This window comes from Rhopalosiphum padi, chromosome 3 (genome assembly GCF_020882245.1).
Source record: "Rhopalosiphum padi isolate XX-2018 chromosome 3, ASM2088224v1, whole genome shotgun sequence".
Taxonomy (NCBI): Eukaryota; Metazoa; Arthropoda; class Insecta; order Hemiptera; family Aphididae; genus Rhopalosiphum; species Rhopalosiphum padi.
This window is the reverse complement of record NC_083599.1, coordinates 73,653,121-73,679,629: the sequence shown is the minus strand read 5'-3', so window position 1 is coordinate 73,679,629 and position 26,509 is coordinate 73,653,121. Positions and strand designations below refer to the sequence as shown.

Here is a 26,509-nt window from a genome sequence, read left to right as displayed (position 1 = left end):
ATAAAAACCAACTAGTATAATATTCTTTTTAAAAATGTGCTAAAATTTAGTGTTGAAATGTACACGTTAATATTAAAAACTATATACTTGTCGTACAATATAATGCACATACTTTATGATATTATATATTTTTATTCTATACTGAGCATTTTAATATTAAATAATTATAGTTTTAAAATACTATATTTGTGTATTTTTTTCATTTATTATAAAAAAAGTGGTAATTATTTCTTTAATTCATCACATAGTATTATTTATACTATAAATTAAGATAAAGATTGTTTAAATATAAATAAAGTTGAATATTTTAATAAATTTTTAGTTTAGCCTGATAAATTAAGTAATACAGCTGTAGCTCGTTTAATCCAATATTCTGAAGATTCCGTCCCGCTATCAAGGTACATCATGATTATAAAAGATTCTTTTCCTTCACCACACCGCAGAGGATAATAATATATTGGACATTGGTAGAAATCTAAAAATATATAAATATGTTAAGATAATATGCATAAAAAAATATTGATTCTTAGTGATTATGTACTTTTTGATATTCTTGCACTTTCTATGGGTTTAAAATGTATTACTGGTAAGTTGGAAATAAATTTCAATGGTAATGATTCACACAAACACGATTTTTTAAAATTCCAATCAGCTCCTTCTAAATAAAGATCTCGTACGTAAGCTCCTTCCTAAAATAATTTTAAATATCATCACTGTGTAAGATACTTGTCTCATATTATAAAAGTATCATAATATCTATGATTACTTTTGGTGGTAGTGATTCCTTTTCTGACGGTATTGGAATGAATTCCCAATAGAGTAAATCTATTGCTATACTCGAACTTCGTGAATGAATCTAAATTATATTTTTAATATACGTAAAATGTAAATAATTAGTAATAATAATAATGGTAACAATAAAAACAATAAATAGTTACCTGTAATACAGCTGTCAGAAAAGTAATTGGGTAAGTATAAGCTCCCAGCCAAAATAGGACAGGTGGGTGAGTTTTGTTTGCCCAAGTTTTAAAATGATTGATTCTTTCTATTAAATCTTGAGTCCAGGGTCCCAGAGACATTAACGACGGATATGCTAAAAGGTTATTTTTATTGAACATATTAATAAATAATATATTATGTGTTAAGTATCGTAAATTTGTATTACTTTTGAGCCATTGACCGGGGACTCTACCTTCATTTATACACTGGAATATCTTTTCAAGATCAGATGACATTACTGCTAGCCCTTTGATGCCTTTCTTTAGACCGATTAATGATATTTTAATATCACTTAATAAACTATTATAACGTTGTATCTAAAAAGAACAATTATAGTATATTATAATTACATTTATTACTTAATTTAACTGACATGTATCGTAAATGGAAAAATAATATTTTTTTTGTGAGTAATAGTTATTATTTTAAGAGGGTGCCATGTATGTCTCCGTCTTACTTGAGCATAACTTAGTAAATGTTATGTTTAAAAGAATTTACGTTATTGGGTTATTTTTAATATTAGTTTGAATCGACCCCGATTATTATATTTAAGTTTAATAACAAACACCATGTTTCTAAGTAAGTTTTGAACATTCAAAATGTATATATATATACAGTGAATCTTCCATACAACGAACTTCCATTTTACGAAATTTTATGTCTAACGAAATGACCTTCATTGTTAATGAGAATACGTAATTCTATTTAACAAATTCCTCCATATTATACATTTTTTTTTTAGTTGTTTATTCGACTTTCTTATATGGAAGTTTTACTGTATATAATATACAGGATTTCCTACGGAGATCTGTCAAATGAAATAATCAATTTTTTAGTTTTTTTATTTTCAGTATTAAAAATAAAAAAATAAAAAATGTAAACTAAAAATGTAGGGCAAGTGTCTATGAATTATATTTAAAAGTATTTATTTAAAAAATATTAATTAGAACAATAGTTATTTAATTTATAAGATCTTCACGGGACACTCCGTATATACAACAACATCCTCTTAATTTAATTTAGGTTTTCATAAATTTGAAGTAAATAAAGACAAAAAAATACCTCTTGTAACAGTACAATATCCAATGGGAATCTTTTAATGTTTTTTGCGGTAGTATCATAATCAATAAGATCCGGTAGCTTTTTTAGAATTTTAGAAGATAAATCTAAAACTTTGCCTTCTGTATTTTCTTCAGCTACTGTTGATTGTCCTTGTAAAATCATGAGGGCATCGCAAATTAAACGATTCTCTCCCATCAAAGAAGCCATTTCAGCATTACCATGTTGTCCAAATATTTCGGGGCTATCTACATTTGGCAATGAATCAATATAATTTCTGTACATTTGTAAATTTCCATCTCTTGGGATAAAATAATTTGATAATGAAGATAGTCTATATAAAACATAAAAATATTTTTTATTTCTGTATTTCGAATAAATGATTAAAGTTTTAGTTATATTTTTAAAAAAACGTGTCGACTTCTTAAATGTTATTTAAGATCTAGATTTAAATATTTTGTGATGTTACAAATATCATCTATTTTTAGAATATTTTAAAATAATCTCCAATAAATCAAATAAACTAAAAGACATCCAAAATGTTTAATTATATACCTACTTTGAATGTATCACCTATTTTACATATTGGATAAATGTTTTTTTAACAAATTACCTCATAATTAGGAGTGAGTATAATTTTTTATAAGTTGTCAAATCAAGTTTGCTGTTATTTAAATTTAAAATACACTTATTAATAAAAAAAACTATAGGAATATATAAGAAATTGTTGTTCGTTGGTCAAAAATACAAAAACTGAAAAACTGGACAATTTTTTATTCAAATTATAAAATAACCAAATATTCAACTTAAATATTGAGTTTGTTATAAATAAATAAACTGTATACAAATAAGAAATGTGTTAAGAATTGTCAAGCATGTATTCAACCATATTAAATTATTTATAGAAAATTATAGGTTTTAAAATAATTGAATAAAAGTTTTCATTATTAAAAGACTTTTGAATAAATTCGAATTAATACAAATGTATGAAAAAAAAATAATATACATATTGCAACAGTTCTAATAATTGTTAATGTTTATATATTATTAAATATATGACAGATAATTTTGTAGACTTTTACCATAATTTCCTAGTGAGTTATTTTAAGATTATAAGTTATAAAGAATGTATGTAATTTAAAAATACCATATTAACTATCCAAAATAATTATAGAATAAAAGTATTTACATTTAAGTAAAATATTTATAATAGTATACCAAGCATTGTTTTTAATAATTAAAATTGATTACCTATTATATAGTTGTAAATAATGACTGTAGCTTTCAACCTAATTAATAATTATGTGAATATTTTTTTTTATACTTACAATAATAAAATTAAATGAAAGGTATACAATACTTGTAATGGGGTGTGTTAGTTGCATCTTCATTAAAATATTGAGCAATATAAGTGTCTAGAAGTCTTCTGTCCATGTTGTCAGTAACATGACCACCATAACAAATTCCAGCAATTAAATATTTTAAAGCTTTCCAAGGAGTTTCTTCATATTCATCTAAATATATGGATAGTAAATTTTCTGATACCTAAAAAAAAAAAAAAAAAAAAAAAAATGAAAAATAATGTTTTAGCTATATTCTACTACTACACTAATGTAATTTCTTAAAATATAATAAAATATAATGTACTTCAAAATCAGAATCACTAAAACTGTAAATCACGTTCCATCCAAGATTTTGAAATTTTTTTCTTTCAATTAATACTGAATGAAAAAAGCAAAGTGAAAATATTAATTTTTTGTATTTTTCTTGCGATTTGCATTTTTCGAATTGTTGATCAGTTATATTCTGGTATAAACGTTTCATATTTGCTTTTAATCCCTGATTATAATATCAATTTAATACGAAATTATTTCTATTATTATTTTTGTTATTTTTAAATTGTTATTAATTACTTTTGGTGGTTCAGTTGTCATTTTTATTGCGCTTTGTAATAACGCTATAGGAAAATCGGGATTAGGATTTGAACTTAGCCACAATCGGAAATCTGGGTGAGATTTACCATCTTGCATAACATCAACTATTTTATCTAATTGTGGCATCCATGACAAAGAAAGATGACAATTGGCGAGAAATACCCACATGCCCTTTTTTTGACCTTCTTCGATTAATCTATTAATATAAATAAAAATTATTACAAATTAAGTTTTAATTTTAAGTTATATTACTGTGTTGCAACTAATGATTGGCCTTGGCCCAGAGATAGAGATGCGTAAGTTGTATCAAAATTTGAAGCCAAAGCAACTAATGTATTAGTTGGATCCACACCAGGAGATAACAAAAATATCAATGGTGTCTTGCAACTAGAATCTTCTAGTGCACTTTTAACATCCATAACTGGTGGTTCTATGAACTCAGAACCGAGCTTACTGACAATAAAATTTGATATCGCAAATGATAATCTGTCTAACCGCAAAGATCTTACGAATAACATTTTTTGAAATGAATTAGTGTTCTCATTCCAATTTCCTATTGGATACAAATTAGTTTTAACTGATATATCTAAGCTTAATTAATATTCACCAATAAGCTTTAATGATTCCGGATTCGAAGACATATACCATTGTTTCCATTCTCGAGAGAACTGCTCAAAAGATTTTTCTACTCCAAGAAACCCCGGTAATTTATTTAATTCGGAAATATTATCCCAATTGGATGATGACAGCCAAGCTTTAAAATAAAATAAAAATGTATTTTTCATTTTTAAGATTGAATAATTATAGACATACATGAACAAGGATTTTCTGACTGTTCTACTTTATTAACTACTATACCACCCTTTAAAAGAAATTCCATTTCATATGTAGGTATTAAGTCCTCTGCCATTAATAAACTTATAATTATTTGAAATGAAAATAATAGTTTATGAACTTCAAATAGCCCTCGACAAGTATTTTTATATACTGCATATGTATGGTAAGAATTTAAATGACTTAATCTTTTAATGAGTATTTCATTTTTTTCACTTTTTCTTATAGAATTTTCAAATAAATTCATATATGCATCTAATGAAAATTGATACATAGGATCGATTTGATTGAGTTCATTAAGAACAAAAAATAAAATGGATGCTCGTTTAGCACAAGTTCTATAACCCTGCAAAAAAACATATACTGAAATACATTTTGATGTCTATACATTTTTAAGTAATATTATATGATTTATTTTATTTATATTTGTTTTAATTATATTTAATTAAATATGTTTTTTTTAATCAAAAAATATTTAATCATACCTCTCGAGCAACATCAATATCAATCTGAGTTGAAAAAGAGATTTGAAGTTGTTCATTAACACTTGCTGATGTAATTTTTGATGAATCTAATGTTTGGAAAAGTTCATCATTTTCTAACAGCGATCCTTCAATCTCATTCAAGAGTCTAAGAAGTTCATCTTCCAGTTCAACCAGAGTTTTTTTACCTTTATCAATGTTAATTATCAGATTATCTTTAAGTATTTTTAATTCTGGTTTTTCCATTGTAATCACAACGTCCAAAAGTTGGTCTTCAAGGCCTTCTTCTTTAATTGCGAAATTAACTACTGTTGTTCGTGTAAAAATTTCAGGAGGATAATACGGATTTCTTAATTTTGTTGTAATAAAAAATCTAAAATTATCATTATATGGTAACATATTATCACCCATTTTAATATAAAGTTGATTTTCTAAAAGAAAAATGAATGATTACTGAATTTATTTTATTCTTAAAATATATCAAACAATGGACTTTGATTTATTTACCTTTTTCTATAATCGATTTTGATAAAACTGGCATCACCGAGGGATCGAGATGTTCAGAAGATATTTGTAACAATGTTGGATTTCCATTTTGTAGTGCCATTTCCAAAATATTCATATAATTGGGTAAACAAAAATCAATGGTTTTCAAATCGTTTTCAGCTTCCATGTGTTTTATCCATTTCAAAGCTTGACATTGTGGATCTATAATCAATGGCCATCTCGAGCTACGGCTTATAATAATTCCATTTTCTGTGCTTAAGTCATCGTTGGGCAAACCATGAATATTCCAGTTTCTTATAGTAGCCGGATCAGAAAGAAAATCTTTATTGTCATATGTTGGATTATTTGGAATTTTCATATCTTTCACTGAACTTATCCATAGTTTGAAAAGTATATCTCTATACTTAAATAAAAATGGACCCATATACGAAACAAATGCTATACTCAATAAACAGTCACCCGGTAAATAATCAAAATGTATATCTAATTGTTTTACAGTTTCTGTCCATCTTATTTTTTCGTCATATAGTCCTTCAATTAATGAAGCTGCTCTATCAAGATTTCTTTTCAAAGTATCTGCCTATAAATTAATATTTTTATTAATTAATATACACATTATAATGAAAAATAAATTTACCTTTTTAACCAATTGTTCTTTTTCTTCCATTTTTTTGTCAAAATCGGTCTTTAATTTCAATAACAGTTTTTGTATGTCAGATAATTTCTGTTGTGCAGTAAGTAATTCAGTTTCCTTTTGCTTAAGATCAGACAATGCTGCATCGGCGGATTCTTTTTTGGGAGCTACAATTCTAATATATGAAGAAATATTTTTATATTTGTATTTACATATTACATACATATATATAATATATATGTATACTCATAATATGTCGTACTTGTAAATGATAGCATATTTTTCTATTGCGATGACCCACTGAGCAAGTGATTTAGCAGCTATTGATTGAGCTCCTACTTTATCCGGTTCAAACTCTGGATTTGATGTATATGTGTTTATTTTTCTTAATACTTTTTGTGACACGTGATCTTTATCAAAATCTCTTAACTAAAAGTATTATTTAATACAACTTAAATGTATAAAACTAATTTAATTTAAAAACTAACCTGGGTTAGAAAATTTGGATCTCCTAATTGTCTTTTGGCTTCAGTCCAACTAGGTTCAGATTGTTTTAATATCATTACAGCCTCTAAAACTAATTTCACTCTATGTGGTGGTTTTGAAAAAGATTTTACTTCAGCAAGATCTTTTTTATTGAGTGCATTCAAAGCCTAGATAATAGGTATATATTTATATTGTCTATTCTTATATATATACCAATTTTAATAAATCAATGTTATTTATTATATAATTATTCACTTCCATAGCTTCCTCTAGCGCAGGTAAAGCCTTTTCTAAATCAATCATTGCCAATTTATACAATTCTTGACACACAATCTCTTCTTCTTTGATTTTAATACTTTTTTCGTCAACTTCAGTTTTTTGTTGGTCAGCTATTGATGTTTGTTTTAAAATAACTGATAGAAATTCATCACACTCCATAGTATATGCCTGAACAATTTTTGTAGCTTTTTCTAAATCTACTGTCATTCCAGCTACTTTTTCACTGGTATCGTCTATTTTGAACAAACCATTTCTTAATTTATTTGCTTTATTCGCAACCTCTATTCGTTTCTTATGTAATGTTCTGTTTAAAATAACTTCATAAATTAATGTATACAATATATATTATCTATTTGAGGTACTCTTTATATCCAGTTACTAGTTCTAAATAATTTGTAGGTGTAACGTAATTGTATCGCTTTAATTCTAAAATCATCATCTTAGAATATTCTCCTACAGAGTGGTGAATAATGGCGAATATATTTGCAATACATAGTTTTAATTCCGACTATAATATAGAAATACAAGAGAAATAAATCGTGAAAATAATATTAATTTGTGTGAATATTACCTCTGATAAAGATATTGAATCAACATCGAATACCTAAAAATAAATTTAATATACAATTAATCTTACAACTGTAAAAATAAACAAGTTTTTATAAGCACGTCTTTTGTATACCTGGGAGTTTTTAATTGTTATCTTAGTTAGATTTACCTACTAATTTATTTTGGATGGGTTTTTGTAAAATATTTATTGTATGTTTTGAATAAATAAGAATACTTAATTACTTACATTAATAATGAATTATCATAATATCAACAATAATTATTTTAAAAAAATAATGAGAAGAATGGTGAATAGAAAGTATAATTATAGTATCCTACATAGCTATTAGCTACATTTTGATTTTAAATGCTAGAGCAATAAAAAAAAAATGATTATTAACACAATAAATAACTTTATTTAGTCTATGATTGGGTAAAAAATAATTAAAAAATTGAATGATTGAAATAATTTTTAAGACTTCTAATAGATACTATGGAATATTGCATTACAATAATATATGGTTATTTTTTCATTAAATTATAACATTCTAATAAATTGTATATTAAATTTTAACGAAACGAAGAAGTTCTATGTGTATAGTTTCTTTGAAAAATACTAGTAATATGTTTACTTTTTATTTCTGAAAATATATTAACTAATTTTAAGCTATCAATAGTAATTAACATTTTTTTTTAACATTTTTGTGATTATTAATCAACGATATTATGGTTTGATAATGTAATTCAAGCCATTCAAGGTATTATAATAGTTATATATATATAGAGAATTTACAAATGTGAAAAATGTATAAATATATATAATGTATTTCAAGTTTATATTATAATTATTTTTAGATTAAAAACAAAGTTTTTGAACATTTAATTAAGATGTAAACCATGTCATAACAGTGATCTACTTTAGGATGAGTTGTACTCGAAACCTACTATATAGCAGAAACGAGTTCGTAAATTCGTAATCCATTATATTTACGATCAATTATATATATTTTTATTCTTACTCTTGGTGCACCAGTTATAGTAGCCAACACTTCTACAGTACCAAGAAAGTTAAATGCCACCTCAAGCAAAGCTTCCTTAGGCCAGTCCAAAAACCAATCAATTGTAGTACAGTTTACCAATGAAGGATACTGACGTAACCGTGTTCTAATTTTTACAATTAAAAAAACAAAAAAAAAATAGTAAAATAATTTATTTTATAAAGCTATTTATAAATATTTAACATATAAATAAAACTATTTTTAATTTTTCTAGAAAATCTAAAAAAACCTATTTATTTTTTATATCTGTAGTAAATCGATTATATGGTTCTTAATTATGATTTGATATTAAAAATTTATTTGATCACGTATTTGTACGATAATGTCAAAATAGATATTGTAGAAGTAAGAAAATGTATACACTATATGATATAATCAAAACATACATTGATAACATTTAGAAAGTTTTTATTTTAGAAAATATACGAAATTATGTTTAAATAGTGAATTACAAAAAATGTTTAAATTTTCATTACTACAAAAATTGACATGTCTGTAACGATAATAAAATATATTGTCTATCAATTTTTTTATTTACTCAAATTACTTAAAAATTAAGTAAGTAAATAATTATAAGTGTTACAAACCCAGTATACCCATACACTGGATAATATGTAATCATCGAAAATTTCTATAATGTATCATATTATTTACGTCGAATATGGTATAGTATTATCATTTATCACTATAATCTATATTCTATAGTATAATATATATTATACCTTATGTATGTATTATAATCGTCTTTGTTTTTACCTCATCTAATTTTTAGAATCTATTGTCAGGTATTTCATCACAAATATTAATAATTTGACGAGGAGTCAAAAACTAAAAATGGATCCCAGTAAATTATATAATTTATATCGTGTTTGGAAAATAATATTTTAGATAAAGTGACCACATTCTGTCCTCTATATTTTACCCACCTATACAAAGAGTTTACGTTTTCCATTTACAACAATAAATGGTAAAAATTTACTGTTCACCCGTTTATGTACATACATTAAACTTGATTTTTTTTTTCTAATAATTAATTGATTAAATTAACATACCTAAATTTAATTCCAATCGGACTAAGACATAGAACAACGTGAAGATTACTTCTTACGCGATCTAGGAAAAATGAATAAATATCATCTGTTGTTTCTGGAACACCTTCTCTTTTAGCAGCATTCGATAATTGTTCTTTAATCTAATGAAAATAAAAATAAATTCACAATGTATTTCAACTTGAATTAAGTATTCTAACCTCATCAAACTCTTCTTCTTTGTACAGTTGTGGTACTTCACCAGTGCTTAATATGTTATTTATGATCTCCAAAAACATTTCATTTACGATTTGTGTGTCATTAAATAAAAACGATGTTGGTTGATCTCTCACTCCCGTTTGATAATACAGGCGTTTTAAGTCTTCTCTGAAATCTCCTATCGCATACGATTTATTCAACTCAATTGTAAACATTTTGTAATCACATAACCAGTTCGCGACCTTTGCAAGTGAGGATCGCCCGGATCCACCTATTAGAAAAATAATTCAGTTTTCATAATATTATTAAAGCAGAAATTTAAAAAAAAGTAACAATTAGTAGTTATAAACAATATACCAATGCCGACTAGCATTATATAACCCCTTGGTTGGGATATAACTCTGACGATACGACATATATGGTCAATCGCGTCCCTAAATAATACGAGGTTCATTGGTATGACTCCAAAGCTTAAATTGTAATCGTTTAAACTTTCGTTAATAAATTCACGTAGGTATTTTTCATCTGTAACTTCCATGTACCGTGAATTCTTGTTCAGAAAATCACAGAATATTAGACCTTGTTCTGATGAGCATAGACTTCGATAAGTCATGTCATATTGTTTTCCCAGTTGAACATTAATTTGATCCATGAACCATTCTCGATCGCTGTAACGTAGTTATCAGAATTAATACAATTATTAAATAAAAATGTTTGCATATTATCACAGGAATCTTGAATAATTTACTTTTCGTCGATTAATTTGTCATTAAATACGCGAAACACTTCATTACACCAAAGCCGCAACATCGCATTGTCAGTTGTCTGGCTATCGGTATTACTGCGCAACAGTCCTTGAAATACCTAAAAATTAAATAAACTATTAAGAGACAGAATTATACACGTAACAATATGTCAACAAAATCTTCAGCATATTTTTAAATAAATTTAATAAATATAGAATTTGTATGTTATATTAAACGACGAATGACGCACTTTAGATATATCTCTCAAATTGAATAAATAGTGCATTTTTGCTGGCGTTGGCAGCAAATTAGCTACTACACTTTTGTAAAGATTTAATGTCATGTTGGTTAATCCATTTCCTGCAACGAGGAAAAAAATTGCCAACATAATCATGATATCAACACAGAGTAAAATATTTTAATATCCAAACTTTACTTAAGTTGCGAATGTGTTCTACGAATGGTTTTAAATGTTGGCTTAACATTGACATGTAAATATTTGATATTTGCGCTTCTTCCGGAAACGTTAAGTTTATCACACTAAAGGAACTCAGAAGTCTGTTACTAATAGTGCTCCTGCCACTTCCGGGTGGTCCCATCGCACCAATCAGGAGCATATTCTTCACATACTTTAATAATCGACTATGTCGATCAAACCAATACTCGTAGTCTATCCATTGTCGAATCAATTCTAGTGGTGCTTGAGCTCCATAAATTTCTTTTTCAGGCATGTTCATGTCATCCAAAAATGTCACCAACGTCTTATCTGAATATCAAAATAGTTATTAAAAAAATAATAATAATAAAACAAAGCCGTGCAAAGAAAATAAAGATTATATATAGTTTTTAAGATGCAGATCTTATGTATAATATTATCATTGAAAGTTTTAGTTTGTATTAGGTACTTATTCAAAAATTTATTATGATTAAGTACTTGATAGAGGAACGTATATATCCTTTGTACGTTTTTCCAAGCGTCCTTCAATGTTTTCCTGAATATTATGCACTGTAGTTTGTGCTGACATGTTAATTGTTAATTTTAAAAATTTATTTTTGTCCAAAACTTCTAGTGCTTTTTTAACAGTCAATGTCTTTCCGGTGCCAACTGGGCCAACTAATAATACAGGTCGCTTTTTACTTAAAAAAGCTTCTACAAGATAATTGTAACGAACGGTGTCAATTGTAGGAACGATAATTTTGAAAAAAGGTAATCTGAAAACAAAATTATTGAGCGGATGCATACAAAAAATGATGCGTTGTATACTCTGTATTGTATATCCAAGATCTGTCACGTAAAAAATTATCCCAGTGATAAAATTGAGAAGTTTTCGTATCGACGTAATAGTGATAAACTGTATCGCTTACTGGAAATACTACTTCTTTTTCTCTAAAAAAAGTGTCAATTTTTTTACGGCCATCTTCATTAACTACTGCACAAATTGACCAAACCACACTGTAAATTTATTTTTCAGATGTATTTTATATTTTTAATTATTTGTATTAGTTGTTACCAAAAGAGAAACCATAATTTAATAAGATGTTCATAATCATCTGGTTGTAATCCAGTGGGCGTATTATGAGCTAAATCATTAGATGTAAAATATTCAAGTAATGTGCATAATGTAACAATAGAACTCAATTCGGGTAAAGGAACAGTTTCAACGCAGTTTAACTGCTTAAATTCAAGCACAGCAGTTACATATTTATTAAAATTTTTTTCTATCTAAAAATATTAATTTTGTATTTAATTATTATGTATATTTAAAACAATGATTCATTAGGTACTCACATTAGTCTTGTATGGTTGATATTTAAATTTTGATAACCATGATTTACAATACAAATTCCATCCAAAATCTTTATAGTCATTGTACACTATTCCACATCTAGAAACAGTTGCTGGAGATGCAGCAGCTAAGTCTTCTACTTCAAAAAGAAGGGTAACCTAATTTAAATAGTTATTAACAAGTGTCTCCCAGTGTATTAAATGTATACAATGTTTGTCGTTTAAATGTATTACAATTGCTTTACCTGTTCAGGCATTGTAATTCGTTCACTATTAATAAGCGTCAATACTTTATTGTCGTCCATCACCGAATTCATATTTTCTATCCAAAGGGCATCAACTGGGCCATCGAATAGTATCCATTTTTGTTCAAGACTATTATCTGTGATTTTGATAATATATATATATATATTACATCAATTAAATAAATAAAGTAAAAAAATTAAAAAAAAACGTTATTTTAAGTATTAAATACAATTTGTTAAAAACAATTGAGTTTTTAAGATTTTATGATTTGTATATTTAAAAATGTTAATAACCTGAACAAACTGTACGCATCAAAGATGATAATACACCATCCATCCAATCTTGAGAAGAATTATATTCTCCATATAGTTCACCGAGGGTGAGTGCTTTAGGATTCAAAGGATATTCCTATTAAATAATTTAAACAATGTACAACTTACCTACACATAAATATATACAAATAAGAAATATAAATACTGTAAAATGACTTAAAATTGTACTTTAAAAATTCTAAATCATTTTTAATTCAATAATTTATTTTGGTGTTTCAGCATGATAAGTGATCACATTGTAATTTATAATTATGTTACTACTATTATTGGATTTATTTACTTTGCATAATATAATAAAAACCTCAGATGGCAACCAGTTACCCATTACCACCTCCGTGCACAGAAGACGATTATGGAGGTACTCTTATATGAAACAAATATATTGAGTACAGTAACCCAAACTATGTTTATTTATAACATGTTTTACTCCCTTTTTATTTAAAATAAAAACTTTAGACTTACAGTAACTGATACAAATGATTCAACTTTCTCTGTTTTTAATAATTCCATTGCCTCTTTTAAAGTTTTCCATGTAGAAGTTTTTGCCGCTCCAGTGGGTCCCAATATCATGACAGAATGCCTAGAAACTTTGGTTTCATACAACTGAATGATTTTTGCAATAGCAGCTTCTGATGGTTGATGATTTTTTTTTGCCATACATTGCTTTATTGCACGAATAAGTTGATCGTTTTTAATTTCTGGTAGAGTGATACTGGGAAATAAATCTTTTGCAATGCCCAAAAATATTGGAAGATCATCTACTGTAAGTTTTGCTAAATTCATGTTATGCATTGCCAATAATAGTACCTAATTACATATTTTGACAATACAATTAGTGACAAATCAATTTATTTATTTTTCAAATATTCATTGTTTAATACGTAAAAGTAGTTTATACCTCGTCATCTATCATACTTGGATTTTGTCGTCTACACTGTCCGGCATATCTTATTAACGAAACTAGGCCTCTAAGTCCAAATTCGTAATGATCTTGTTTGCTGAGTTTTTGTTTACACAACACGAATAAAATGTACACTTTGTTGGCTAAGACTCTGGTTTCTCTAAAACCTTCTCCAAACAACATAATCTCAGCAATGAGTTTGCTATCAGGAACCATCATGGATATGGCACGGAACATTGACTTTAAATTATCAGGTAATTCTGTCCTACCGGCGTATCCAGGATTCATTGTTATAAAAATACCGCACGTACGTATGAGTTTGATAGATGTGCCTTCGAACACGAATTTATGTTTTTGAGAGGCAAGAGCAGAATATATAGACAGTATTTGTTGTGCTACGACTGACAAAACTTCGATGTTTATACGATTAAATTCATCAAAACAACCCCAAGCACCTTGTTGTGCAAGTCCTTTTAGTAACAAGATCAAGATATAAAATAGAAATTAAGATAAGTGGTAGGATAAAAGTAACTAGTACAAAATGTGGTGTATATTTACCTGAAAACATACGTCCCATGCTCTTATAATCCAAGCCATCCGAGCAATTTATGACAATGACATAATATGCTAAATTTTTGCCTAAATCTTTTACAGTTTCAGTTTTTCCTGTACCTGCCGGTCCTTTTGGGCTACCACCACGAAACAAATTTAGTGCAGTAGTCATTGTTATATAACATCTATCTGTCAATGGCGTGATGACTAATCTCCCAGAATTACCTAAATACTCATAGCCATATTGTTGTTCAGTATTTGTTTGTCGGATGGTAAGTTCGCTTTCCTTTTTATTCCAATAAAATCGCAATTGTGACATCCATTCAAAGTCGGTTACCTCCATACACTCTGTACAGGTTAATCACAAGAAGAAGAAAGATTCTTGGTTATTATTAATCAAACAGATTAAGATTAGATTTGCATAATTGATATTTTATTTACTAGAAGTATACATATGATCGACTACATCTCTAGCATGTATTTCGATAGTGACCAATGAAACAATTTTTAAACGATCTATTTTTGCCAAATCTCCACGAATAGCATCCGAAAATTTTAATAACATTTGTTTCTGTTTTTTCCTGAGTTGTTTTAACGGTTTACTAACTCCAGCATGTTTGGATTGTATTAACGCTACTGTACATTGGGCTGTCCAATGGATCTTAAAAATCATTATGATGCAATAAACTAAAAATTAAAAAAAAAAAACAAAAAAAAAACACTTACTTGAGATGCTGTAATACACAATTGTCCTGGCCAGTTTAATATCCATTGATCACGAGTCTTAAGGTTTTTCTTCAACGCCTCTAGTACAAATATCAACTTATTCTTAAGTGTATTTCGCATTATTGATTCTATAATTAAACATGCAATTTTAATTGCGAGAGAATTTAAACAAATTTACGAAATTTACCAATAGCACTAAGCCAGTATTCTACAGGTCCAGAACACTCAACATTAGAGATGAAAGGTATGTATTCTCCGTCAGCCGAATACATTCCTATGGCGTATTTTTCATTATCCTTTAATTTAAATTTTTAATAATACGTAATATTGTGAGTATGAAAATATTAAATATAGTTATTATGTTGCTTACTGTGAGTTTTAATTTGTTAATATTGTCGAAACATTTTTTGAAATGTGGTTGCAGACGCTTTGGATTATTTGAATGTACTAGTATATCTAATAAGTCATCGTTGGATATAAAATAAAACCGGGGAAAGATGTTTCGCTTTGTCTCCATGTATAACTCTAGTGCTCTCTGGGTTTCTTCTAACCGCGCACTCATGGCAATCAATTTTTTTAATAGAGCTAGGTATAAATTTAATTTAGAACAATAAAGATTAATAAATTCCAATATATATAGCATAAACACGATATATACGTTTTGAACGGGTTGCCTTAAACAGATTACTGTCCATAAACATTTTATATGTTATCTGTTTCCACTCTTGTGTTAATAAATCAAAGTCGTTTGCTTCTTTTGGAATTTGTTTGCGAATATCATCTCCTTTAAATATGTTCTAAGATGGTAAAAGAAATTAAAGCAATAAATACATAAGTTATTAAAAAATTTTTATATACCATTGCATATAAAAATTGTTTTTGAACAGAAAGTGTTATTTCTAAAACTTCTGTGACGAGGGAAATTCCTTTTGACCAATAGTCGGCATCCTTGAAGAATATGGAAATATATCTAAACAAAAATATTTGTAAATAAAAATTAAAAAGGATTAAATAATGATTATTTTACTTTGATCCTTTCATAGAATATAGTTGCACTAGATGTTCTTCTAACATTTGTAATGTTTCATCGGATACTGAAATACGATATATGTCTTCATCACTAGAATAATTTATGTTTAAATCCATGTTAGTCCATGTATCTGCTATTGATTTTATTGACTAAGTAGAAATATAAATAATTGCGTAGGTTAAATATATATTTAATTAATACATATTGGAAGACTTTTACGTTTTCTATATTTAGTTCCATTGTTGCTTTACTTGAAATTTCACTTATTTGATTTCCGTATTTTTGCATTTGCATTTCCATTATTAATTCCAAATTAAAACTGGGATCAGTTTCATTGAAATATCTTTGGAAAGTCATTCAATTTTAAATTTGAAGATTTATTACTATTTAATAATAGGTACTATAATAATCACTAACTTAGTCATCGCTTCTCGTACTTCATCCCAGTGGCGGTTGCGCATTGCTGGATTTTTCAAGTCATTAATTAATGGTAGAACACGCCTAAAAGCGTCTATAATATCGCATTTGATTTCTAGTATTTTCCAACTTTGATCGTTTAGCAATTTTAATGCAGAAGTTAACACTTTGTAAGTAGTTTGTACGGATGCTTCTATTTTAGATACTTTAATCGCCCAAAAATTGGCAGATTTATATTTTTTCCAAGTATCATCCCAATTTCGAATAATTTTAAAAGTTTCACGAAAGAAATTCATTTCCTAAGAGTATTACGTACAATATATTATAATATGTTTTTATTTCATAATGAATCTTAAACCATTATGAAATGTAATTACTAATTTAATAGTTTTTAACTCATTGCTTTCTTGTACAAGATTGTTAATAACAGTATATATCATAAGGATATTGCTTAAATAAATGTTAGACATTAAATTAAGTTAAAATATTAAAACATTTGTTAATCAATTTAAAATCATTATTTTATAAATAATAAATTCACTAATTTAAAATCAATTTTAGTGAATTATATAATATTAAAATGATTTAATTCACTTGTTTCATATTAAGTCGCGGTGGCTTCACATATTTCAAATTAAATATTGCAAGATTATATTTTAATCGGTTTTCTTCCATTTTTATTTTTCGATATTTTTTCTGCAGTATTGCCATGTGAGCTAAAGCAGCTGTAACATAATGTAAAATTACTAAAAAAATAGCTTAGATGCGTGTATATCGTAAATTGAGTAGTCTACTGTAATTTGAAATCAATGATAATTCATTGAATATGATTAAAAACTATTCTAAGTGGAGACGGCTATCAAGTCTTTAGTTTCTATATCTACAAAATAATTAAGGATTTTGACGAATTTCGTCAACTTGAAATCCAAATGGTCATAAAAAAATTGTGACATTTTTTTATAGCTGTGATATAAAATTTTGAAGAATTTTGTATTATATTCGCATACTCCTTTATTTAGAAATAATTTTTTTAGTATACGTAATATGTTTTTCACAACTATAAGCACTTTTCAATTTCTACTTCTAACATAATATTAATAATTTATAGTATTATCTTAATATAAAGTGTTTCCAAGTAAAATATATATTCAATTTTTTATCTGTAAGCTCCCTTTAAGTTAAATATTTAAGTATTTGTTCTTCTTAAAAAAGTTGTTAGGTACCAAAAAGAAAAATTAAAAAAAAAATAATCTAATAGCTGTAAAACCAATATAATATAATCACTGTTCCACTTAGAATCTCAAATAAACTATGGCAATTAATAATCTATTTTTAAACGTTTTAAAAATTGTATTCTTTTCGCTGGTACAGTGGTACTTATTGAATATAGTTTTATATATTTAATAATTATTATTAATTTAATGAAATATGATTGAATACGTTGTATACAATTTATGTTTAATTTATTTATCAAAATTAATAATATGATAAAAACTAATTTCGATAAGAGTGTATTATACGAACTTCTTGAATTCAATTCTACATTTTTGGATTCGGTTTCTTTAAATTCTTCCCAAATTGTATTAAAATCTTCAACATTTTCCTTGAAATTTTCTTGATCGCGTAATACCATGTCGTGGAATGCTTCGTGTTTCTCTTTTAACATCACTTCCGCTTCATTCAATAAGATCGTATAATTATTCCACGAATTACGTAAATTATTATACAAGCTTCGTAATATATCTGACATTTCTATTTCATGTTTGTCTATAAAGGGTAAATATAACTATGTCGTTCCTTCATAAAATTAAAATAATTTTAGATTTAATCGAAAGCACACCTATAATAAGCACGTTTTCAGTGATTTTATTTATATCTTGTTTTTTGGCAATACATTCTAAATCTACTTTTTTTTTATATTCAATAAATTCTACCATTTCGTCCAGGTTAACTGGTGGTAACAGCACACTATTAAATTTAAAGCAAATAATTCATATTACCTACTTTATTTTAATTATATATAGTAATGTTTCAAACCTACCGTTCACCGTTCATTTTAATATAGTCATAAAATCCTTCGATAAGGGTGGCCGTTTCACTTAAAAGTAATATTGAATAATTTGAAATCCAATCTTGACAGTGTCTAATAATTTCCTTCATCATATCGTTGATCTTAACAATACTACAAGATACTGCCGTTTCGGTCTCCATCTCGTTTAATTTGCCTATATAACCGAGGTACCTGCAAATATATTTAAGAACAATTTATTGTTATATGATTTTTATAAAATGTATGTTTGATTTGTCATACAGCATAATTTCTTTATCGATGGAATCCGCATTATGCGCTTTGGATTCAAATTCATTAAAATGATATTGTTTGTCCTTAGTCCAAATATTACTGTACTGCGTGAAAGTATTCATATAATTATTTATATTTATCAATAAATCCTTCGTTGCTAAATAAAACACAAGAATAAAAATTTACTAATTTAACTCGTACGACCAACGTAATATTATTATACTGTGGTTGTATAAAACTGAAGTCAAAAACATCGTTTAAAAAATAAACTCTAGACCAACTTCGTTAGAGTGTATTAAGTTATAACAACATAGGTAATAGTTAATTTATATATAATAAGTTTACACAAGTTTACGACATAAACACGGGAATATTGTGTCGTAGATTAAATTTGTGGTTCATTTTTAGTGAACAAATAATAGTAAATTAATGTTATTTCTGATTTTGACGTACTGATATTGATCTCCGTCTGCAGGTCAGAACACACTTGGTCGTGTGCGATCGTATAGCTGTATGGCATCAGATTAACGTTCGTGATTTTAAATGTATGACACAACCTGGGTATAACTTTTAATGCTGTTGTCATATCCAAAAGTACCTTCATGGAATATACCACTATTTGTATTAAAGTTGGATGGTATTTGATCTGCCGACAACCATATCAATTGATTTGTTGTGAACAAAAAAGGTTAGAGCAACAATGTATAGTTTCCATCAATCATACCTCATTTCCATGTAAACTGACGTTTATCAAAAACACGGTTTCGCCTCGTTGTGCTAAAGTGTTTTTCATCGACCATCTGACATTAAGAACTAACGACTTATGTACGAGAGTATCAATTTTGATCAGGTAGTGTTTCCAAAATAACATAATCTATTTACAGTTAATATTTGTTAAAGAACTTGTAAATATTTTTAATTCATCATTTTTATTTGCAAGTTTAAATAAATTTTTTTTTCTATTTTTGGAATTCAAATATAGTTTTAAAACGTAATTAATCAATTTATTTTTGCGATGAATTAATGTATACCTCAATACATATTTTTAATTTTTAAATAGCTAACATAATATTTTATAACAGTTTTACATACACGCTTAATGTTTTTTTCAAATATTTCATAAACAACAGTCACGTATCTAATAATTTCATTATAATAGCCGATAATTTTCAAGACCGAATTTCTATTACTATTGAAATAAAAATCGTTTTTAATTTATGTATTAAGTAAAAAGTATTTTAAAAAATAAAAACTTGAAATCAAAACCTGACATTCTTCTTCTTATGGTTCAAACGATTTATTTTTATAAGTTCAAGTTCATTGCCAAACAATGGCGTATTAGATATTTGTGTACATAATTCAATGATTTCAGTATTGCATTGCTTATAACAATTTTCGATTTTTTGGACCTGAACATTATTATTGATAGATCGATAAGAAATATATATATTTTTAAATCTTCCTTAATAAACTTTACTCAAACAAGACTTAACTGATTCCAATTGTTGATAACATTTGGGAAGATATTTGTTAACATTGTCTGATTGAGACCAAGTATATTTAGAAGCCAGCGGATCTATTGTCGTAACGCACGTATTTATTGTTTCATAAAACATTTGTTTTTCTTGTTTAGATAAGCCTGTATTCCATACGTACGACATAAATTAACTTACCGCAGACAATATTATCAACTACAATGCTAAAACGTACCAGCAATGAAGTAATTGTAGTCCTTGAGAACCACTGTCACGTTTTTATGTAAGATTCGTATTTGTTTAGCGATTTTGGTAAATTCCGAGTACTCATATGGCATTCCTACTTTGATCAACTTCCAGCAAACAACTTCATCGGTCAAATCATAGATGTGACTTTACAGGAAAACATTATAATTTGAGCATTTCTAATAGATGACAAGACTTATGTACCTAGGTATACCTTTTTAGGTCTAAAGTAAATTTCCAACAATTATTTGATAACTGATTTTTTATAAAAATATGGTTGTCCAGTTGATCTTCGATTTCTGGATCAATCTGATCCCACCAGGCTCTAAATGAAGTCTTAAGTCTTCGCTGATAAAGGTCTGTATAAGAAGAATACGCCTCCCGTAATTGTTTAGTGAGAGAATTTGATAATAACCACGGCCGGTCGAAGATAGCCTATTTTATATAGGTCCGCATTTTATTAGGCAGTGTTGAAAATAATATTTTGGAAATGTGTTTAAAAAATACTTATCGAATATTGTTTTGGCTAAATAATTAATGTATATTATGTTATGATAATTATTACTGCGTAAATTTACATTTTTTAATATTGTTATTTTGTTGTACTGAATGATGGCCATTATACAAATACCCGAGTATTTTGGCATATAGTGAGGTATCCAATACTCATTTTTATCCACCACCGATGCAATATAGTCCATTAAAAATTTATATACTAATTTAGTCTGTAAACGAAAATAGTACTTAAGTGGCGGCCACTCGACGAAATATCGTAAACCCTGTAATATTTTAATGCAGTCTATTTCATTGCAGGCTGTTTTCAACGCCATGTCCGTTATCCCTTCGATTTTTAAACATAATTGTTTGACTTTACTCTGAAATCTATAATCAAATAAATTAATACTTAAGTCCGTTGTTATTTTGAAAAAAAAATTGTTGAAATATATTTTTCAAACGATTCATTTGTGTTAACAAATTTTACATTATTAATAGTTTATTTTTGTACAACAGTAGGCAAATGGTATCGCTCTGCAATGTACAGCAGGTGACGAGTGTGTCACTTGTGGGTATGTTCAATTTGAATTCAATGATGTATCATTTAAATGGTTCTAAGCGGAGATAGTCTATTAGCTTAGCTATATCATAAGTATACTTCTTTATATTTTTTATGATATAGATAGCTATTTATAGGTAGTTTACTTTTAGTAATAAGATTAATTTAATTTTTTCTTAACATATTATATTATAAGTATTTAATTATTGTAGTATATTATATATTTATACCATGTTTAAACTTTTATAACTAAAAATTGAACATTTTTTGTAAATACCATAAAACAGTAAAAAGATATACACTAGAAATAAATAATATTTATAAAAAATAATTATCTTTATACATTTTTTTGATTTTAACGTTCCAGTATGAAGAATCTCGTATAAAATGTTCAAAACATATGTATAAAAAAAAAAATGTAACAAATATGAATTTCTAACAATAAAATAGTTTGCAATTTTTGCGATTTTAACAAATTTCGTCAAAGTTCCAACTTTAAATGATTATAAAAATTATTGTGACTAAATATTGTTGATGTTATTCAATTAGAAAATAAATAACTTAATGAAACCTTTTATTAAATTTTAAGTATTTTTATCCATTCATATATTTTTATCAACATTCATGTAAAAAAAAATTGAATATTTCTCATGCAGTCATGCCCACTTATAGCTCAAAAAGAGTAGTAATATTTTGAAAATGTTATTGTAAATAGAAAATAAATATTTAAACATTTAGTGAAAACTTCAAGTAGCTATAGTCATTTATCTTGGAATCACATAAAAAAAAAAAAAATAACAAAACTGACTTTGTACAAAATTTCCGTTTTTCCTTTAATTATTATTATTATTTTTTTTTGTTTGTTTTTCGATTATAAAAATGTGTTGAGAATTTTTTTACTTTTATCTCTCTAGAGTACCAACTAAATCAAATTTTCTACAAGAAACCAACGCCTTTATAAAAAATCAAAGCATTTTTACTATCCCAAAATGTGACGACAGACAAAAAAAAACCCTACATCATTGTAAAATCAATATATTCATTCCTCTCATCTGAATTTAATACGATACGATTCAATCGATGTCTATTTATGTCGAAAAATGGTTGAATTTTTCGTCGACAATAAAACTTTATAAAATATTATAAACACAAATAATTAAAATAATTCAATGGAATTTGTTACACCATACACATAACTTATTAATCGTTCGTTACCTATCGTTATGGTAATTCCAAACATCGTCGAGCACATTGAATATCTTAATTAAAGGAACTTTCAATTCGTTGATATCAGCATCGAATTGTTGTTCGGTTTTATCCATATTTCTAACGAAATATTTCCCCGGGGTGAACGAAAAATTTGGTTTCGGTACGTCTATGTGGTATACATTAAACCTGGTAAAATGTTTTGTCAAAATTAGTCACTAAGAAACCTCTACACCAATCGCTATTATCATTTCAACAAACAGCGACAGTCGTATACAGTTATTATATTAAAACCGATACCTTTTAAATACTATTTTTGATTTCAATATATATTTTAAATTTTTGCAGCGTTCGATAAATTTGTACACGGGCTTGGCTTTTGCCCACAATACGGTTTCTTTAAATTGATTATTATACTTTCTTATCACCTAAACACATATAAAAAAAAAAAAAAAACGTTACCTCTAAACTACCAGTTGTAATTAAATGCCACTGTTACTTCATTATACACAGTTAGGCTATGTTGACAACACAGTAAACATCTGTGAAGAGAATCCATTAGCATCTTTACGTCGCTGTCTACTATATTGTCGGTGTCTATAGTTTTTCGACACAAAAATATTACTTGATTACACAGACATTCGCACAAGTGGTCGAAATTGTATCTTAAATAGATCGAAGATTGATCAAATTAATAAATATATAATACATAAAGTATCCGATTGGGTAATCAGATGTGCGAAATGTGCGTTACGTTTTGTTGTAATAAAGCGATTCTTCAAATATGAAAATGAATTGTAAAAATAAATTCGGTAACATGGGTATGATGTCTCTCAGGGATTCGATGTCGTACATATTTATACACGGATCTTTAACAATCTTCAAGTATTTCAGGTTAGATTTCGTCTCGGTTAACGATTTCTGTAACATTTACAACAAGTATAAAAATGTTTGTAAACGATTAGACGAAAATATTTCAACAGACATTCGTCTGTATAGTTGTATCGTACCATATAGTAACATGTCAAATGTGATGAAAATAGCTAAACCAAAAAAATTAATATTGCAAACGGTAGGGTGAAGATAAGACAAAGGAAAAACAATTTATTATTTAAAGACTATTTTTTTTTTTACAAATTTTTACTGTTTTTCATAAAATTCATTCAAAAGTAATAAATCTAAATTAAAATATTTATAAAAGTTGGTACTACCTAACTATTTTGAAACTAAAGTTTTATTGTGAGCCATAATTCATTATGAAAGGTCAAAAGATACAACAATATTATAATACTATAAAGGTAGTAATAGGTAATTACGCTGGTTATTAAGACCAAATTGTACACAAGTAAGATCGCCATAATAATCGACTGAATGCGCACTTCCGGTCTTCCGGTATTCAAGGTACATTTGGAAACAATATTAAGTGGTCCGATATATGTAGATAAAAATTGGATCGACGCGATATGAAAAATAGTTTGTCGGCTCTCTCTGGCATAATACAGGAACGGCGTAATATTTCGAAAAATTGCAATATAATATTATATGCGAAGCGCAAGAACTAGATTTATTGAATTCCGCAGTCTAAGAGAGCGATATTACAATACATATTTTACGCAAAGCAATATAATATATAATATTATATAGACACCTCTCTTTACTGTACACAGTTTCATAAAATACACCGGTCGCCTCGGCCGCACAACACATTACGTAGGTACCTACGTTAACCGAAGTACGAAAATTGCTCCTAATGCTATCGCCGCACAGGTATATTAACACGCGGAGATCTCTTTATGAAATATATTACACGCCCTCGACAGCGGTTTGTGGCCTATCCGAGCAGAATGATGCACGTCAACAGTAGTTTTAATATCATTATTGTAGTATTATTATAATTGTACGCGCCAGTCGGTGGTCGTTCGTTAGTATTATTTACATTACCCCACAAAGCCGTGTAGATAGGTACCGACTGTGGGTAAAGTGAGAAAAATGTACTCACTATATGATAATATTATAATGGTAAACTGTGGTGAATTTTACATAATACTTCCGAGAACGCCACACGACGTGTAACAAAGGTTTCATACGTACGGGTATATTATTATTATTATAAGCAATATTATTTTGACGCGCAAATAATGTCTATTGTTTGCAGTCGATTTAGTTTCCGCTTTATTATTAATTTTATTTTTTAATTTATCTCTCCTTTTCCCATTTGACTACCTTTTTTCCGAGGACTCTATTTGTTGCTTTCGATAAGAAAATATTTAATATACTAAAAAATCATTCGTTTGTGATTTAAAAATAATCGTGTCCGTCCACACGCGTTTTCCGCATATCTTCCAAAACGGATGAGCGCCGTGTAACATATTATTACATAAATACTTAATAATAAATAATATTATTATGATGTATAGACAAAATACAAGTCTACAAATAATTTTTTTTTTTTTTTAAAGACCATTAGGTTGCGCTTAAACAAGACGCAGTTTCCGTGCTGACGATAAAAATAAAAAATATGCCTTACAAGAACCCGCTAATAACAGCAACGTGTAATATACGTAGTGTTTAATAGTTGTCTTAATAATTAAATAAAAGAAATAATTACTTCCAGACTATCAGTCATGTTGTAGTAGATTTTCACGAACTCTGACTGCGCTCTCCTCAAATGGTGCGCTATTTCGTACAGCCGGACGCGTTTTAATACGGCCGTTATGAATTCCAAGTCGACGACTGCGGCGGGGAAAAAAAAAATACGATTAGTGCTGCGGTGTAAGTCCCCGGGGCCTTGTGTCAGCCCGCGGCATTAACTATACTGGACTTGTGACACGACCCGCAATATCGATGAGACGGATAGGGGGAGGGTTCTGCAGGGTCGTAATCCTCCCCCGCCGGAGCGGTATTCGTGTACCACGTAATATTATTATCGGACGATAGGGGTAGGTATACGTTTTAATCGACACCGTAACGTCGATAATTGTATAACAATAATAATATTATCGTTGTATGGATTACTGTACGATAAGAGAGGGGTCGTGCTATTTTACCGGACGGCGTATATAGATCACTTACGTCTTTCCTCCCAGTAGGCGATCTCGTCAACGATGTGTATCATTCCGAATTCGCATCGGCTCGGGATCCGCTCGACGTTGTTCAGGTGTACACGTACGTCCGCGTACCACCGGAGCAATTCGGCTACGGCGAATAACATCACATATGCGGCGGCGGACAACAAGTAATCAGATATAACGTTATATGAGCGCACACTCGTAATACATGTATGTATTATTAATCTCTAGTTTTTAATATAGACCACACGCTATCCGTGAAAAACACGACGTAACGTTATTTTTACTGTACCGGCAAAACATAATGGAAAAACACAAACGACACGGAGGTGCGTCGCAGTGACTTTGGGGTGT

General features: G+C 27.8%; 1 protein-coding gene across 1 annotated transcript; it reads right to left on the bottom strand.

Moving 5' to 3' along the window:
- Positions 1-323: 323 nt before the first annotated feature.
- Positions 324-26,298, bottom strand: LOC132925643 (dynein axonemal heavy chain 2). Its single transcript, XM_060990018.1, has 55 exons — positions 26,160-26,298; positions 21,042-21,186; positions 20,817-20,974; positions 20,579-20,745; positions 19,831-19,980; positions 19,560-19,752; positions 19,116-19,263; positions 18,846-19,046; positions 18,645-18,772; positions 18,348-18,571; positions 16,805-17,103; positions 16,607-16,730; positions 16,385-16,536; positions 16,216-16,327; positions 16,016-16,154; positions 15,728-15,942; positions 15,545-15,653; positions 15,358-15,485; positions 15,073-15,292; positions 14,638-14,979; positions 14,077-14,549; positions 13,641-13,985; positions 13,140-13,254; positions 12,846-12,982; positions 12,600-12,759; positions 12,326-12,533; positions 12,079-12,267; positions 11,749-12,026; positions 11,251-11,580; positions 11,065-11,174; positions 10,817-10,932; positions 10,426-10,736; positions 10,071-10,339; positions 9,874-10,013; positions 8,783-8,927; positions 7,786-7,818; positions 7,577-7,722; positions 7,191-7,518; positions 6,938-7,102; positions 6,712-6,878; positions 6,453-6,624; positions 5,816-6,395; positions 5,312-5,739; positions 4,806-5,172; positions 4,600-4,746; positions 4,245-4,545; positions 3,972-4,188; positions 3,706-3,897; positions 3,419-3,603; positions 2,062-2,392; positions 1,166-1,316; positions 939-1,093; positions 767-856; positions 542-689; positions 324-475 (listed from the first exon to the last, which is right to left on the bottom strand). Exons 1-55 carry the CDS (start codon positions 26,296-26,298, stop codon positions 324-326), a joined length of 11,274 nt encoding a protein of 3,757 aa, XP_060846001.1.
- Positions 26,299-26,509: the final 211 nt, after the last annotated feature.